Raw genomic sequence first — 17494 nt, forward strand, 5'->3', positions numbered from 1 at the left:
CTCCCCCCCACCCACCCCCAAAAAACCACACAAACTACCAGCTCTGCCAAAAAAAAACATGCAGATGACATTGCCAGGCACCCCCTCTCCAGCTGGGTACCATATTCGGAACAGAGTCGTCCAAAGCTACAAACCAGCAGCCCATTAGACAATAAGCAGCAATACTGACTTCAGTGAAACTCCAAGTACTTAAAGTTAAGTGTGTACTTTGCCAGATTGCTGCCCAGTGCTACAGTTACCCTGCACATGCAAGTACAGGACTATCAAAAGAAAAAGAAGTGTGCAGTGAATACTGACATCACTTAGAATCACATGAGTCTCTCCGTGTTGCACACTTGGAAACGGGGGGCAGGTGGGAAGGCTGGTCTTGGAGGAATATGTGCATTTAGAACCTGCAGGAGCTGGTTTGCTGCCAACCCCACAGGCCAATGTTGAAGGCACTTGGAGACTGCAGACCAGCCCGTCTGTGTCAGCATATGTCACTACATTCATCCTACAGACTGAATGCTTTTCCTTAGTGCTGTATACAAGGTAAAAATGTAACAAGTTTGATGACTTTAAAGATGAACAGGTTTTTTTAAAAAAAAAGAAAAAGAAAAAGGAAAGGGAAAGACCTAACCCTGACAACTGAATTAGGAAAGAAAAAACAATGATAAATACATGCTTCCCCTCCCCCATAAGACTGATGGCAAAGCCATCATTACAGTCAAGATCGCGTCAAGTAAGTGCAGCCTGTACAAAAATAAGAGCATAGATGGGGTACTCAAAAGTATCCCAGCAATAGAAATAAAGCTCATTACCTCAACAGTAAATGTAAAGGATGATGCATAGCTCCCCAGTCATACTGCAAGACCCAGATCAGTGTCTGTGTATGAACAGTATTTTGTGTTTTCCTGTATGGAGCACAGGCATACTCAAGGCACAATACAGCCTGRAGCAAGGCATGTTCTCCTTATGAAGTATTTGTCACTGAAGTCTATTTCCAAGGCAGAGTGTTCAAGGCAGCCGCTGAATAAAGGGCTGCAGATTTAATTGCTCTCCAGTGTTAAACTGTATCATCTATAAATGGAGAATTTCACTGAGAGGAGCAGGGATCCGAGGATCAGAGGAATCTTAAGCAGCATCTGAGATGCTACTAATTAAAATCTGTGCTTCATTTAGAACAAAACCTAGCGTTCATTCTATCAGCTCTCGGTTGCCTGTGACTGCAGAGGGAGGGGAAAGCAGCCTTCCTTCCACTCTGGGCCCAAGGACAAAGGAATACTGCAGCTGCCTGTCCGTAAGTGGAGTAAACATTTGTTCCCTAGCTGTCTGTTGCTTGGCAACCAAAGCTCCCTGTACAGTTTTAACTGATCAATGAGTCCTGCAAATGAGGAGACATAATGACACGTTCTTCAAAGCCTGTCTGAAGCTTCATCTCCATAGCAACGACCAGACCGAGCTTGACAAATTGATCACCTGATTCTGTCTTCTTAAGGGGCTGTGTTTTTTTTATGTCTGTGCACACTCTGAGCAGCAGTGTTCACATACACAGAAAGGCAATTCTGAGAACCAGCCGCCCAACTTCACTTTCACTGGCTCACACTAATGCAAACTAATAAATACCCAGAACTGGCAGCAGGCCTGATAGAAAAGGGAAGCTTCCTAACAGGATCAGAACCATGGAGAATAGCTTTGCCCTCTCCAGTAACAAAATGGTGCATCAAACCTCCATTGAGTAATCAGTTAGAGCTGTTTCTAGATCATATTCAGAATCCCACTCCATCCTACATTTCTTCTGTTTCTGTAATCAAACTAYTGAGTGTGGTAGATAATGACATTTCCCAAAGGAGCTAAGCACCAGAACCAAAATTTAAGAGGAGTTTTACATAAAAACTCTTGAATCTATAGAGACCTAAAAACACAGCCAAGGCTTTTCTCCCTCTCCACCCCCCGAACGTGTTACGTAGTCAGCAGCTTCATTTACTTCATGACACCAGTGAGCATCCAGCACTACTGAAGATCTAGTTCTATCCTTACCTGCCCAAATCCACAGTAAATAGGCATTACAAAGGCAACAGAGAAGCTTACATCAAATTCCTTTGCTAAAGGAAAAGAASGAAGACAGAAAAGATACTAGCCACTGAGGCTGAATCCAGCTAGGGAGGGCTGGAGCTGCAGGTTTTTAGCCTCTTTGATTATGACAAATTAACATATTAGAAAGATCAAAGAAACTGCCACATCAGTCCAACTGGAGATTTCTCCAATGAAAGTAGAATTGAATATCAAGTGGAATATCAAGTGTCACCATCTTGTTCATCACTCAGATGTTAGAACTGACATTTGTTAAATTAAGAGCTTGAGCTAAGCAATGTAGCACCTTCGAGGTATAGAGACAACAGCAGATCGAAGATTTGGACTTCTGTGGAGATTATCATTGGGTTATATGATCCTAATTTTCTGCTGAAGGGGTCTGTACCTGGGATGTGGGGCACCTCTCTCCTGAGACGTTTGGGAGGATATGCTTCCATCCAAGGAATTTCCACGATGACATGCTGAAACAGTAGCCTTTGGAGGTACAGAATCTGGCTGGGTTGTCTCGCAGACCACTTGCAGTCCCTTTGGATAGTTTTAATAAAAGGAAACTGATACATAAACATCATAATCTCTTCCATATTAGCTTTCTTACTGCAGTTTGTCTATACCTGACAATTACTTATACTGTAACACCATGAGAATCTGATCAGGTCTGGAACTTCAAAGTGCTAGGCTCTTACCCAAGAAAATAAGAAAAGATAAGCACCAATCCTGTAAGTTAGAATATGCCTAAGAAGATCCAGATGCCTTTGGTTCCTCTGCAGGTAGTGCTGGGAGCCTTCTGGAGAGCTATGAGAAACTGCAAGTGGGAAGGTGGGCCACAGAAGCAACTGAAATTTCTGAACGTGGAATAACTGAGGGTAGTAACTGCAAGCACTGTTTCAACATTTGAATGAGAAAGACTTCTGCCATCCTCCTCCCCCCCAATTTTCTTTACCCCTCCCCGCCCCCCACTGCCACCCTACAGCTTCCTATGTTAGCTCATTTAACCTTAGCCCTGAATTTACCTCTGTATGTCCAGTGTCCAGATTAGGGGATTCGCAAGTCACAGTCCTATTGTTGGTAGGAGAACTTCTCTTAGCTGATAAAAGAAAAGAAGAAGGAATCTAATTCAGTAAACTTCTCTAATACTTAGGCCATACCAACTGAAAAGATAAACCATGTGCCCACTAGAAAAAAAAAACACAAAACAAAACATCAGCTCTATGTTGCGTCAGACTTGTTAGCCATTAGCTGCAACCATTAAGAAGAGCAGAAAACACACACACACACACAATACCACACACACGCAAAAACAGTTTTAATTTTTCCACAATTATTCTCCYGCGTTATCAACATCATTTACAGAAAGTCATTGTTCCTTTAAAAATAAAATTCAAATTTGAATGTTATGCTAAGTCCATCTGACATTGAGTAGTGCCTTCCTAGTGTGTAACAGTGCCTTGTCTTTTAGAGATCTGCCTCCTCCTTTTCTCATATACATTCATCTCCTTTTCTAGTCTACATCTCACAATGTATTGTGAATTCCAGTGTGAACAACTTCTGCATCATGAATGTCATACTGAAAGTCTTATCAGTGATACCATAGAAAAACAAGGACATTGCAGGGACTAGAATCATAATTCCTGAAATTCTGCCACATAGCGAGGTATTCAGATGCAACTTATCAAACTCTCTCCAAACAAAACATTGTAAAGCTTCTGAAGCAGAATTTTTTGCATTTCTGGTTTGAAGGAAAAAWTTAAGTAAATTAACCTTTTTTGTCCCAAACTATGACAACAATGCTAAGATACTAGGCTCTCCCATGGCATAAAGCAGCTCATTCCATATTCTATTACAGTTCTGTATAAAATATTCTGCTATGTTTTAAAAACATTTTCAGTTTCAGACTTTATTCCTGAAGTTTTACTTCTCATCACATCCCAGACCCACACATCCCAGACCCACAGAAAAAATTCCAATGGTTCAAGAAAATTTAGGACTAATTACTTCTGTTAGTTCCAGCACTGAAATCCTATTCTTATTTCTAGAGGGTGAAGCCTACTGGAGAAAGGTAGACCTACATGTCAAAGACTATTTCAAAGCAGTTGGAAAACTTCAGTCTTTCTAGTTCTGGATTGTCCCAAAGGCTAGCAAAATAAATGGTGGTATCCAAAATACCTTGTCACAAAAAAAAAAAAAAAAAAACACTGATTTGGCTAACTAGTGAAAATACTGAGAATGAGCAATGCCACAGTGATACACCCAGCACACTTACAATTCACTAACTTGTAGGAACCATGCAAAATTATTGTGTAATATAACAGCAAAGAAGATTTTATGGGAGAACTAGATAGGACACAAAGGCTTGGGAAGCCTATGGATCCAACTCCRATCTTGCTACAGCTGACATACAAATGAGGAGCAACCCCTTCCAGTATGCAAAAGCAAATTCACACCCTAAGTCATCAATCTCAGGGCCTTCCGAAATTACCTTGTTTAATTTCAKAATTCTAATTTAGGTAGGAAGAGAACCTATACTGTTTACTGTGTGTTCTTCACTGTTAATAGGTCCATTGCCAGTTTAGGTAAGCCTTTCCCACCAGTATTAGACTGGGGCTAGATACAGCTTCTACCTTTCTTAGCACCTAAGGAACAGATAGCAAACAGAGACAAGGTCAACAGGAAATGACTCTACTAAAGAGCAAAGGATTTCTCTCCCATCTTTTATTTAAATACTGTGCAAATGTTGATTGACTCAGGCAAAATAGCCTTAAACTACMGCCTGAAGGTTTAACCAGTTCCTGCAATATTAGCATAGTCCTCATATACGACGGCTACACAACACACAGCAGCATCAGCCAAGGGAGAGAGATCCCAGTTCTCAATACCTGCATTACTACCATAGTAGTCACAGACCTGTAATGATGTTCCTGATTGGTTTAACCAGGGCGTTGAAGGCAGAAACTTCAGGCTGCCTGTGTTCCCACATAGGCTGCCAAATAACAAGGCCGCTAGCCAACCGAAATGTCAGGTCAGATTCCTACAAAAACATACAGAGGTTGTATCATACCAGCCCAGACAAAAGACTATTGTTTCCAGTTTGAAAGAACTGTCTTTCTGAGGCACAGACCTTACAAGATACAAGTAATATTGATTGCTTTACTATTGTCCTTGTAGGCTAACTCAGTGGCCACAAACACTACTCAGATGATAAGTATAGCTATTAAAAAAACAATACRAAAATCTCTATATAAAGCTATGCAAGAAGCTTTTTTTCTTTTTGGTGAAACTGTCACTGTAGTTAATAAACCTTGTTTTTCCCAGGACCTCAAGCTACCAGAGAAAAGGCTACTTCTATGCAAAAATCTCATTATCCTTTCTGGCCATATATAATAATTCTATGTTTAGTATTCAACCTCAACTTAACCTTAGCATGCAAAAGTCTGAGACCCAAACTTCTTACCCAAAGAGAGTAAGAACACTAAAATATTGGTTAAAAGTTGAGGAAACACAAAACATGCTACAAATTAATATGGAATACCAGTATACAATACTGCTGTTATTAACGGTAACACTATTGCTACTCGAGAAATGTCAGTTGGTATTAGACTTGTGCCATCATCATTTTATACATGCAAATAGCCAAAAAAAATCACATAAATTAGCACACAGGTGACCCTTAGCAGGATTAATGTACAGGTATGCACTTACTTGAACAAACTTGCCAGATCTACATTAGGAACCATTGGTGTTTGTAGCTCAACTGTCCCCTACAAGCCATCACAAACACTGCTAATGGCACAGTTCTGACAGCAGAATTATAGCTACACCAGCTTCTTCTGTTGGCACAGCTTCATAAGCCTCAGTGGTTCAAGTCTGCGGTGCAGACAGAGGTAAAGGAACAGTACGACTTGATGGCTTGCAGCTTCCCAGCCCTTCTATTCTCTTCTCTCTCTTTTTTTTTTTTTTTTTTAAGAAAAAATCTCCTCTCATTAGAAGCGGCTCATAGAGCTTGTCCCCTCCTAAGCTTTGTCACTAACCAAGCTTATTGTTTTTTTAATTATTATTTTTACTCTGGAGAACCTCACAATATTTTTGGAAATAGTTGCAGTAATGTAAGTGTTGCAATTTTGCTCTGTATTGCTAGCTTTTGGTGGCACACCAACACTTCTCACTACAGTTAYGTATTACAGGATTACATGCCATCTCCCCCTCCTCAGACCCTCCAAACACCTATGTTAAAGAACACATTACTAAATACGCAAATCCTCAGAAGTCAGAAAACCCCAGCATTCAAGGCTGCCTGTACAAACATTTGTCGTCATCTTTGAGCACATGCATTATTTTAGTTATCTGATCAGATAGTATTCTTCCAYAGAGACCTTTGTCTCCCCGAAACGCAGAAGGGACAACTGACAGTGAACTAAGTTATACGCCTCACTTACCTCATCTTTTTTGAGCCTTGCTTTCATGACAGAAGGGGCCTATTTTCATGTTTTCTTCCAGTGTTCATCACTGTAGTATCTCAAAGATTCATGGATATTTTCCACATTTTTTCAAGGTGAAACTGAAATACTGTTATTAACCTAATTCTGAAAATGGGAAACTAACCCTCAGAAGGACTAATATAAAAAACTGGGAACCCAATCTTGGATAGTCMTGGCCTGCCTCCAATTTCATTTCATTCAAAGTGCAGCCCAATTCAACATTTCATCCCGTCATATCCCAGCAGTTCAAATAGGTTACAGAGAAACTGGGAAACTAGTAAACATGTATGAAACGCTTGGGCTAAATGAACTGAGTAACACTGTACAGGAACTCAATAGTAAAAGTAGGGGAAGAATCTAGCTTTCTAAACCAACTTTCACCTGTCCTAGCTGAAAGACTATGCGTTCTCTACTGTACTTTATCTCCTTCAACTGTTGCAGCACACAAAGCAGGGTTAGCACAGACATCCTGCATCACTACCTCTGCTTCATCCCCAGAGTAAGGTGGAACACTTACRTCAGCTATTAATAAAACTATTAGTAAACAAAGGGAAAAATACTGTTTCTTACTGGATAATATTTCTCTTTCCTAGATTGATTTTACTCTAACTGCCCTCGTACACCTGCGCAAACAAACAGAAAGGGACCATTACAGTGTGAAAACTGGGTGGGCAACTAACAGGGCACAACTCTGGTTGCCTTGCTCCTAGTAACATACTTATACCAAATCATGCTCCTCTGTGCAAGTATTCTCCTGCCAGCGTAGCCAATTAGAGTGTCTCTTTTAGGAGTCAATCATCCTTTTAGAGAGGTTTGACAGAGGCAGAGGGAAGCTATTCAAAGTGTTTTGTTTTGTTTTCTTTTCCAGACTTCTCCTGAGCACCTACTTTCTAGGGCCAGTTTCTCTTCTGAGACCTAGCTGAAAATGCAAAGGCTGAAAGGCAGCAGTCCTCCAGAGATGCTGAAGACAGGAGGCAGGAGTCAGAGCATGCAGAAAACATCTCATTACACAGCTCTGCAAAGCTGATGCACTCAGCATAAAACGAAGAGAGGGACTTTGGCAGACAGGAAGCCTGCAGCCTGCTTCCAACTTCAGAACAAAAGAATGCTTAATTACCTCTGCCACTGCCATGYTTATACCACTATCACACATTCCTGGTAATTAGCATCAAGACGATTAGTAATGACAACAACAACAAACCTCACTGGCAGCTCCATGGTGGAAATCCTGAAAAGCTAGCAAGGCACTTCTGAGCAATGTCTGAAAAATCACTGGAGCAAGCTAAAGCTCACAGTCCTTTCTGCAGGTCTCAGGCTCCCAAAGTCTTCACAAGAGCCACAGACCTTTGACATTCCTAAGGGATGAAAAATGTTTCACTTCAGATATTTTGACTTTGTGTCTGCCTAATGCTGTGACAATTGCTTATGTCACTGGAATTATTCCTTATGGCAGTGGTATTGTCCCAATGTACTAAAGCATCTGCAGTTTTAGCCCAAGGAATGCTGTACACTGAATTACCTGGTCAGTTATAGGACCTAAAACAACCATAAGACCAGAATCATTCTCTTTAACTTCCCAGACATGTCTTCACACAACTACCTTACCAGTGTTCCACTTACTTTAATCCTGTGGACAAGAGGAGCAAAGAGAAATACAAAAAGCTCCACTGTGGCCATGGAGTTCTGGAAGAATCTCCTTCTGTTATTCTCTTCATCATCATTCGTGGTGCTGTGCTGGGGACGTCCTGGTGATCCCTGATTTTCAATCTGGTGGATAAAGGCACTACTGCTTCCTCCCCAGCTGGAACCTCTATCTCCTCCAAACCGGTCATTGCTACAGTCCTGAGGGGCCTCCAGCAGCATCCAGTGAAGAGTGTGAAGAAGCTTCGTCTCAGCTACTCCAAGCTTATCTTGATGTCCTGGATGGAAAAAGACAACACAGTATCTCACAAGTTTTCCACTCACGGTACTGCTTAGAATTTCAGAGCCACATAGAAAACTAAGCAGCCATCCAACTTCCTGGTACAATCCTGAAAACTAAAGTTCTACCACTAAAAGTATTAGCATTCTGTTAAGTTGTATTCAAAAACTCCTAATTTAAGTCTCCATTCACTTCACAGCACTTACAGTTCAATCCCTGAAGTGTCAGTTGCATGGCAACTGCATGCACAGACATACAGTGGTCTTAAAAGATGGTGGCTTGAAAACCTTATCTGTTAGACCCTACTGAACAAAAACAAAATGCAAGTGAGCACTGCAAGCTGTCAGAACCATGTCCTGTTAACATTATGTACTAGTGTGCCTCACAATGCAAACTTCTGTTGAAATCAGTAATCAGTAAAAGACTTGTAAAGCATGTTGGATTTAGACCTGGACCTATCCCAGCTGACTGACTGGCTTTTCTGCTGAGGATCATAATTGAAAATCAACTACTTTATTCTGGGAGAGAGAAAAAAAAAGTTATTAAAAGTACCTGCTGCAATTGGACACTGCACCATGTCTTGAAGGAAATACACATTCTTGTTAGGTGGCAAGGCCTACGCTAAAGCTAGTTCTAGTAAATTTAGAAAATAACTAGCAAAACATTATTGGACTAATTTGACCGTTAAGCTCATAACTTCTAAGGCTAGCAGAGGTCCATTAACTTCACTGAGGAAGCTCCCCCAGTTTACCTGCTATAAATGAGAACAGATCAAGAGATGTAGCCCACAGCATGAACTAACATATAATTTAGAATTTGTTGTGTGGCACCCTGAGAATCAGTCTGTGATGCTTTGACTGTTAATTTCAACAACAGGGAAAATCAAACTCAAATGAGCACTAACCTAGCTTGTTTCGGTTGGAGAGCAACGTCGCAGTGCAGTGCAGCACATGTGGGAGCGCAGCTTGGACTAGTTCCCAGCGAGAAATGCTCTGGATGGCTTCGGAGAGAGCTGGAGAAAGGCCATGCAGCTTGTTTTCTACTAAAACTCTTTCGAAAGACTTCAAGGAGCAAAAAAGAAAAAAGACACCATATATATATTCCTGCACATGCCTTCTAGGACACACGACRTGTTGCATTAAAAACTCATAATCTGTATGCTTTCATTATATCATTCTTTAGGGTCAGTCTTTTGTCCTGAAAGACAAAGACTGTCACTAAAGCTCAGACATATGAATGTACTTGACCAAGAAATAAATGGGTCACTCAATATATTTTCTCTAATAAAAAGAATTAAAGCAGGTATTACATGCATATAAATAAGTACTGAGATCAAGCCAGACCTGCAGTTGTGCTGGCTATTAATCTGAAACACCATTAATCTTGTTGGAAGTCACAGGAGCTAATTAAAGTCTTCATTTGTGGACCTGAGTTCTCAATACATTCCTTCCCCCCTCCCCCCCCCACCCGACACACACAGACACACATATATATGCACATACTCTATTCTCTTTCAGTTAAGTGTAACATAAAGGGCAACCCATTAAAAAGGCACAGGTGCCTTAGGAAACGTTTTCACGCCCTGCCACAAAAAATAATCAGCGCACAAGATCTGTCGGTGAGCCATGAAGTAGTAGTTTTGTGAACACTTAAAAGAGCTGATGGCTGTACTGGATTCGTTATTTTTGCCTCGAGCAACACAAAACAGACTATCTGCCTTTGAAATCCCCAAGGAAGTTCTTTACTGCTAGTTGCTCCAACTGTTTTGATAAGTGCTTCCTCTGACCAGGTGCAAAGATCTCATTATAGGTCACAAAAGCAGTTACACTCCTATACTGAGGTTCCTAAAGCTAAGAAACATATTACTGATACTGCATGTTCTTGCCATTCTGTAGATTAGCCTCCTGGCACTCCACTCATTCACAAGTTGTTTCACCAATTTCATTAGACTTAGGGCAAACAAGTAACTGTAGGCATTTGTGACCTAGTGGATGCTTCAAATACCCTCACCTCAGATTCATAAAGCTTATCCTTCAACACTAATCATAAGAATTTTTTTCCTGTGAAAAGGAGCGTGGCACTGATCAAATTAGTCATCATTAGAAAGGAAGAAAGCAAGGAGGGCAGCAATCATCATCTAGTCCTCTTAAATGACCATCCACTCCAACACATGGAGTACCGACCAGTCACATATTCTCCTGCATATCCAAGCAGTTTTGCACATTTGTTCTTTCAAGTCACAGCCACATCCACTGGTGTAGACAGATATGAGCCTCTCTACTGAGAGGCAGGATTTGGTAAGTCAAACATAGTGCTGCACTAATGTAGCTTTACTGCACCCCTGGAACAGCTGGCTCTGCTCTGGTCAGCTTGGAGGCAGACAAACATGCATTTGTCYGTATTTACAGGCTAAGACAGAACCTCCCCAAAAGCAACAGGCAAARACAATAAGGGAAGTAGAAACTGGCTGTACTGAGTGTGCCTATAGAGACCAAGCTTGCAGCAATGTAAATTGAACCTGAGGAGGTATCAATGAGAAGTGTGAGATCTGTCAGCAAATACAACTCCGTGGAAAGTCACACTCCCCACCCAGCAGAAAACCCCAGTTTCATGCCAGAAAACTCAATCAAGTTTCTTTACGGAGCAATGGCTGAAACCAAGGGGCATTAACTATAACATGTGGACAAAAAGGCTGACTTCACTGAGGTTGGTCAAAAATAACAGGACATRGATTAGGTTGCAGTAATGTATGCTTCTCGGCACCAGGAAGGAAAGCATTGGATCACAGAAAGGAAACCCCAAATCACTGTTATGGTCAGAGATCTGTTGGGAACCACCCTGAGTGACAGAAGACATTGTCACTGTGGCTTTCCATTAAAGGTTATATTTTCCAGTACCTCAATGGCATTAGAGAGCAAGTCCTCAAGCAGCTTCTGGAAACTGTGGCTTACATTCTGAATATTTCAGAAATTCAAGAGGATTACTTATTTTAAAAATTAAGCTTGTATTCATCCAATATTTCAGGTTTCTGAGCCACATGCAGCTTTTCCTATGGGGCTAGCCACCAGATTCCTCTGTTCACTTCTGGCTTGAGTAGGAAGCTGGGTAAATTTCTTTAGCCCAGTTAGATTCTGGAGCAGCATCTGTGATCACAAGCATCTGAGATAGAATCTGTCTTAAGATTTTTCTGGCAAGCTACAGCACTTCTATGTATGGAAACCACTGAGCGCCTCTGTACACTAGAGGCACTAGTTGGTACAAAATTGCTGTTATGTATGTACTATCAGCATGGGACCTGGTTAAAAATCAGTCCCAATACTGATAATGACTACCACAAGCAGCCCAACAGCAACATTCAGTTCTTCAGATAAGTGTTCTCATGGGATTTGCCTCAAGTTCTCCACAGAGATTCAGCTCCCAGCAGTCTCTGCCTAGGCCAGACATTCAGGATGCAGGGCTATAGGTTATCATTTGCTCCTCTAGAGCATCTCTTCTGGTCTGGAATGGCTCTACTCTTTCAGATATGTACAGAGAATATACAGACATTAAGGTGAAAGACCCAATTTCCACCTTGCATGACCGAAGCAACTACTGCTACAGCTGAGGGGTGTTACATGCTCCAGTGAAGTGACTAAGATTGTCTGAAGTAAGCTTTCTGTAAGTCACTCAGAAAAGTGATATTGTACTGATAAGAATAGGTCTGAAGCTGCAGTCTGAGAGTTGCCACTTGGCTAAGAAAATACGTCACCTACCTGTAGCAGGTTAGTCAAYGACTGCAGCACCCCACGTGCCAAAGGAGGCTAAGGACCATCAGCCAAGATAACAAAGAGGAAAGCCTCCTGCCTTGGCTGGAGAAAGGCCTGTCCCGACAGCAGTGCTGCCCTTGCTCATGGCAGGTGGGTAGGTGGGTTTGTGTGTACACATACATGTGTGTGCAGCTGCTCAGCTCCCTCCAAGCTATTTATACTAGCATTTCTTTCTGTGAGCCTGATGATGTCATCTGGCACTTCATCTGTACTTGATGTACAGGGAATAGCAATCAGTCTTGTCTGGCAGCATTCCCACTGCTGCTGCTATTTTACCCTCCTCTCAATTGAGAGCTAAAGGGGCTGTCAAATACCTTGTGACCAGGGTCAGCCTGTACGTCACTTGCCTGCTGGAGAGGAAAGAGGTAGCTTAAACCTAGATAAACCAGATAGAAGGAAAGAGCAGCTTCTAGTCTGTCTTTGCCATGGATCTCCTATACAGGTTTGCTCAAGTCATACGATATTTTTCTGCTTTAAACCCAGGAGAGATGTACCTGCTACAGATGGCACTAGGAAGCACGAGGGTCAGCCAGGCCCCTGAATGCCCACTAGACAGATAAGACTCTGGGAAGCTTTAAATTTGCAGGTTTCTCCAAAAAGCATCTGGGTTCTTCTATGCCCAATACAATCAGTGTATAAGTTAAAAACATACCCCTGAGTCCTTCCCTCCACCCTATCAAAAGGATTAGCTTTGTCTACTACCCATACACTTCTGAACATGAATCAAATCTGTAAGTGATATACTTTAGAAGATTCATATGTTAAAAGCAGAAGACCTTCAGAACAGGGGAAAAGGAAGAAGGGAAAACTATACAGAGACTCAAGAGCATTCAGATAGAGCAAGAAAATGGGGAAGGGAAGGGAGAAGATTATTAACTTCTAGTATAAGGCCTATATTCATGGATCAATTTAAGCCAGCGCAGCAGTTCAGGTTAAGGAAAACAAAGTGAGAGGGATAGGCTTTAAATATTAAAAATTATAAAGCATACAGCGATACCTCTGCATTCTACCCCCCCACACACAAACACAATCTTGTCATGTCAAATAAAGCTCAGACAACCAATGCAATCTGCTGTAACAGACCAGACCCCTATACCTACTGAATCTAGGCCTCATGCTTTTGCTTTCTCAACGAGCAATATTAGCACATTCTACTGCAGCAAGTTTAGAGGTAAGAAACAACAGAATACTGCACAATGTTGCTGTATGCATTGTCAGACAATTAACAGCCTATAAACATGCCTAAAATCATTTTGGTCAAACTTCTCAAAAGGACAGACCACAACATGTGAAGTGTTTTTAGGTATGTTAGTCAATACAGTGATGTCAGATAATCAGCTTGATGCTTCAGGAAACAAGCTGACTACATGTCAAGTTCCATAAACTTTGTGTCGCCCACATGCACAGCACTGATACTCCAGAGGATAATATGGAAGGAGTTGATGCGGGCAGGCATTCCTGTGCCGTGGATGGGAGTAATGGGTGAACAGAAGAAAGTGGCAGATATAACAGCTCAGGCTGCATCCCATCAATTACTCAAGATTAAGCTCCACCTTTGGAGGTTTTGTATCATAGTTAATGATTGTGTTAAGAACTGGAGAAGGATCAAGTTCTCTTTCAACCAAGTGACAAGTGCACTGGATTTTCATGCAAATTAGTTACGGTTGCATCAAAATCCTGTGTTTATATCTGCAAGACCTATACATAACTGACAAGAGCCTTTAGCAATTCCAAATCTTTTCCAGGTGTGGAAACAGTCTGTGTTTGTTGTAAAGAATTCTGATTAAGGAAATAAGGAGAAAGGAGAAAAGGTAAACACTAAGTGCCCCTCCCCCTTTATGTATTAGGGTTTCTACCACAACATGACACCGCAGCCCTTAGGTCACAAAGTTGGGACTAGTTTTAAATGAAAACTCTGAGCTCATCAGTGCCAAAGCTGCCAGACCTCAAAACTGCAAGTGAGGCTTTGGGCAAAGCCTACAGAATGTAAATATGCAGCTGTAACTCCGCTGGCACAGAGGCAGCTGGGTAATCCAAGGCAACCAGCTGAAGGACAGGAGGAGGCCTCCAAGCCTTAGACGCAGGTGTTGCTGCACTGTCCTGGTACTAGCTGTAGGCCCGCCCAGCACCAGCAGTCCTCTTCTTCCCAAAGGGTTTAAAGCTCCTTTTCCTTCACCTAAAGGAAGTGATTTATGTTGTTTTTGTAACTTTTTACGCCTTGAAAATTCTGATACGTGCCTATAAGAGAAAGGTGCCTTTAGACTCACGCTGTGGAGATAGAGCAAGAGCTGTTGCCAGTACAGCATAGCATTAAGCCCAAGAATATCACAGATTCACAGGTTGCTGCATCAAGGTGAACCCATGCAGAGGGCAGCTCTGTCCCTCTATCCAACAGTAACCTGATCTCACAGGTGGGACCACAGCCTCAGAACACTGGTATGAGGAGGCACAGGCCCTGCACGTTCCCGAGGCTCCCGGAAGGGTATGAGGCAACAAGCTCCATTTTGTATCCCTTGTACAGCCAGGAGCTGTCAACAGTATAACCAGCAATCATGTTCTGAGCTCCACAGGGCAAAACTGCAATGCGTTTTGCCCGTCAACACACTGAGACRGCAGGCTTCTATCTGTATTTGCCATCTAGCAATAACACTGAAAAATTTAGACCTTTCTTAGAAGAAAATTAGTCAGCAGTGGTTAGGGCTTCTCCAGCTTAACATCTTATGAAAAATGAGCCAGAAAATTGCTGCAGAGAGACCTAGTTACTTTCAACTATTAAGATACATGTCCAGACTGCATTTTTCCAGTCTGTCAAGTTCGGCTGCAATTACTTAATGTACTTTAAGTCACCCAAAGATCAGCAACAGTTCAAGGAATTTTAAAGTTTCCTAGATATCCATGTAATTCAAATTTACTGAATGTCCTCCCTTTCTGCCCCTTTAGAGACTCAATTTTGAGATTTTATTCTGAACACAGTTAGAAATAAAGATTTACTAATAACCTGCATAATAACCTCTCCTTGATTATGCTGTTAAGATACGGTATCCTCTGTTTTCTGACAGATGGGGTATTTTTCTCTTGCACAATAAGGAAAAAAAAATATATAGTTTAAAGCCTATTGTTGGAAACTCTTATATTTTCAGTCTCGAATTCTGAAAAGCTCCATTAGTCACAGACTAAAGCCACATTCATCTCATCTGAAATTAAGTATACACACAACGGACTGCAAGTCTAGACCCAAGTTGCCTTAGCTCACTCTGCCAGTTGAATCACTAGTATTCAAGGCTACATTTTTGTTGTGTCTAGAGATGTATATAATATCCAGATTCTCTAGATGGGGAAAGGTTCCCAATCCTTCACATGATAAAAGTAATAAATCAAACTGAATGGACTAAATCTACTTCTCATGTAAGCTGCGAAGCCTGCTGATCGGCCATCACAGTTAGATAAAATTGCACAGAATGCTACTTATTACTATGAGTTGAAAGACAAATAGGCACCTACCACACAGGAAGCTTCATACTGTTTCCCCAATTTAGGTCTTAAAAATGCACTGAAAGAAAAAAAAATCAAAAATGTTAGAGATCTAGCATTTAAAGTATGAATTCTGTTCAGTTATGTTGGGGATTTTTTTTCCACATGTCACAAGGCTGGAAGATAGCTGAAACTCCAAGAAAAGACAGATATTATGCCAAAATAAGTCAGACACCTGTTGATGACATCTGGCAAAATACCATTACCTTTTCTGGAAGACAGAAGTACCCACACTACTATGCCAAGAGACAGTTTATCTATGGGGAACAGGACATTTCTTGAAAGTAGATTAAATCCTCCATTAGASAGTTTTCAGCCATTTTACTTCAGTGATAGATTTCTCACAGCACTGCATTTAAAATGTGCTAAATATCACTGAACTTCATAGCTTTGCATTTAAAACGTGTTAAATAATGCTGAACTTCGTCTTGCCTGTATTTTGAGCTAGGGATCCTTTTATCGGTTGTGTATTAAGTGTTTTCCTCTACAACTGCTGGTCTGGAAGGTTTGTGATGAAATGCAGGCCTGTACCCCGTAGCTACAGAACGCCCACCTCTGCTATCATTCTCCTCCAAAGAAAAACCAGAAAATATCAGCAGCAATTAATCAGGTCACCATTTTACAGGATTTTCCTTGGAGGTCACAGAAACTTGTCAGAATAAAGGGATTTTGCAACTGAGGCCTTAATTAAAACCACAACCTTAAAACCACAACCTTCAAACCTTCTAATCTCCCCCTACAATCCTGCAATGTTTCAGTCTAGAATTCTCTCAAGACAAGAGACAGCCAGGATTTGGAAGGAACATAAAGCCCAACAATACATTCAGCCTGCCCCTCACACATCATTACTCTCCAATCCAATGAAATAGGGTGAAGTGTTGACGTATCTGTTTGCATGCTGACCTCTCAAAGCATAGATTACACTTCCAGAACTGTTGCAAATACAGATAAAAGTAAAGCTGCAAGTCTGGTGTGGCACTGTCTAACGTTGTTTCTGGTGCCAGAACTCCAACTGATTTAAATCTTATTAGAAGTGGGAGAGGGAGGGTAGGAAAGAGGGGAGAGGTGCATAGAAACAAAAATGCATGGATGTTTTAAAATCAACAAGAAACTGTCTGGGTCTGCCACTGGGTTAAGTGATCTTCAGTGTACCCCCCCCCAATACACACAAATTGTTCTCTCTGCACTCAGTATAGAGCAGCTTATTTCATACCTTCATGTTACAGCTGCAACAGCCACTTCCTCCCCCCACCRGGCAGCGGCTGGCCAGCCCTCCCTCCCCACTTCCACTGCCCTGTTGCAGCTGCATCCTAAGCACCCAGGGCTTGCTGCTCTCACCTGGTTTGCCTCCATAGGAAGGTCTGGATGGGCAGAGGGATGCCACGGCCACTCTCCTGCTCCTGGCCCTCTGAGCTTTTCCTTTTCACCATGTTGCTGATGACAGCTGCAGCTGTGAGCCAGTCTTAGCAGAGATACCAGCTGGGATCCCTCATAGCTGCCTCTTTGCTCTCTGTAACTCTTCACCCGCTTCCCTCCGCCCTCTGCAGTCCACCTTCTCCCTCCCCCCCCCCCTTGCACCTCCTTTAGCTTTGCTGGTGCAAAATGGCTGCAGAAGGCAGGGAGGAAATTAGGGGGAGCGAAGATGTCCGCGTCCCTCTGCTTCCTCCCTGCCTTCAGCACCTCCCTCTGTG

General features: G+C 41.9%; 1 protein-coding gene across 3 annotated transcripts in view; it reads right to left on the reverse strand.

The window, feature by feature from the left end:
- The window catches only part of UNC80 (unc-80 subunit of NALCN channel complex), a 135137-nt gene extending 117904 nt beyond the window's left edge, over positions 1-17233 (reverse strand). For all 3 annotated transcript variants that reach the window (XM_085299332.1, XM_085299330.1, XM_085299331.1), the window contains exons 1-7: positions 17142-17233; positions 15774-15822; positions 9371-9527; positions 8166-8464; positions 4975-5098; positions 3084-3157; positions 2459-2598 (exon numbers count right to left, since the gene is read on the reverse strand). In XM_085299332.1, the coding sequence (XP_085155458.1) occupies positions 2459-2598; positions 3084-3157; positions 4975-5098; positions 8166-8464; positions 9371-9527; positions 15774-15822; positions 17142-17233 (935 nt within the window). The remainder of the gene's footprint in view (positions 1-2458; positions 2599-3083; positions 3158-4974; positions 5099-8165; positions 8465-9370; positions 9528-15773; positions 15823-17141) is intronic.
- Between the last annotated feature and the right edge of the window lie 261 nt (positions 17234-17494).

Source organism: Rhea americana, unplaced genomic scaffold (assembly GCF_003343005.1).
Source record: "Rhea americana isolate MKP2758 unplaced genomic scaffold, rheAme1 scaffold_15, whole genome shotgun sequence".
NCBI classification, from domain to species: Eukaryota; Metazoa; Chordata; class Aves; order Rheiformes; family Rheidae; genus Rhea; species Rhea americana.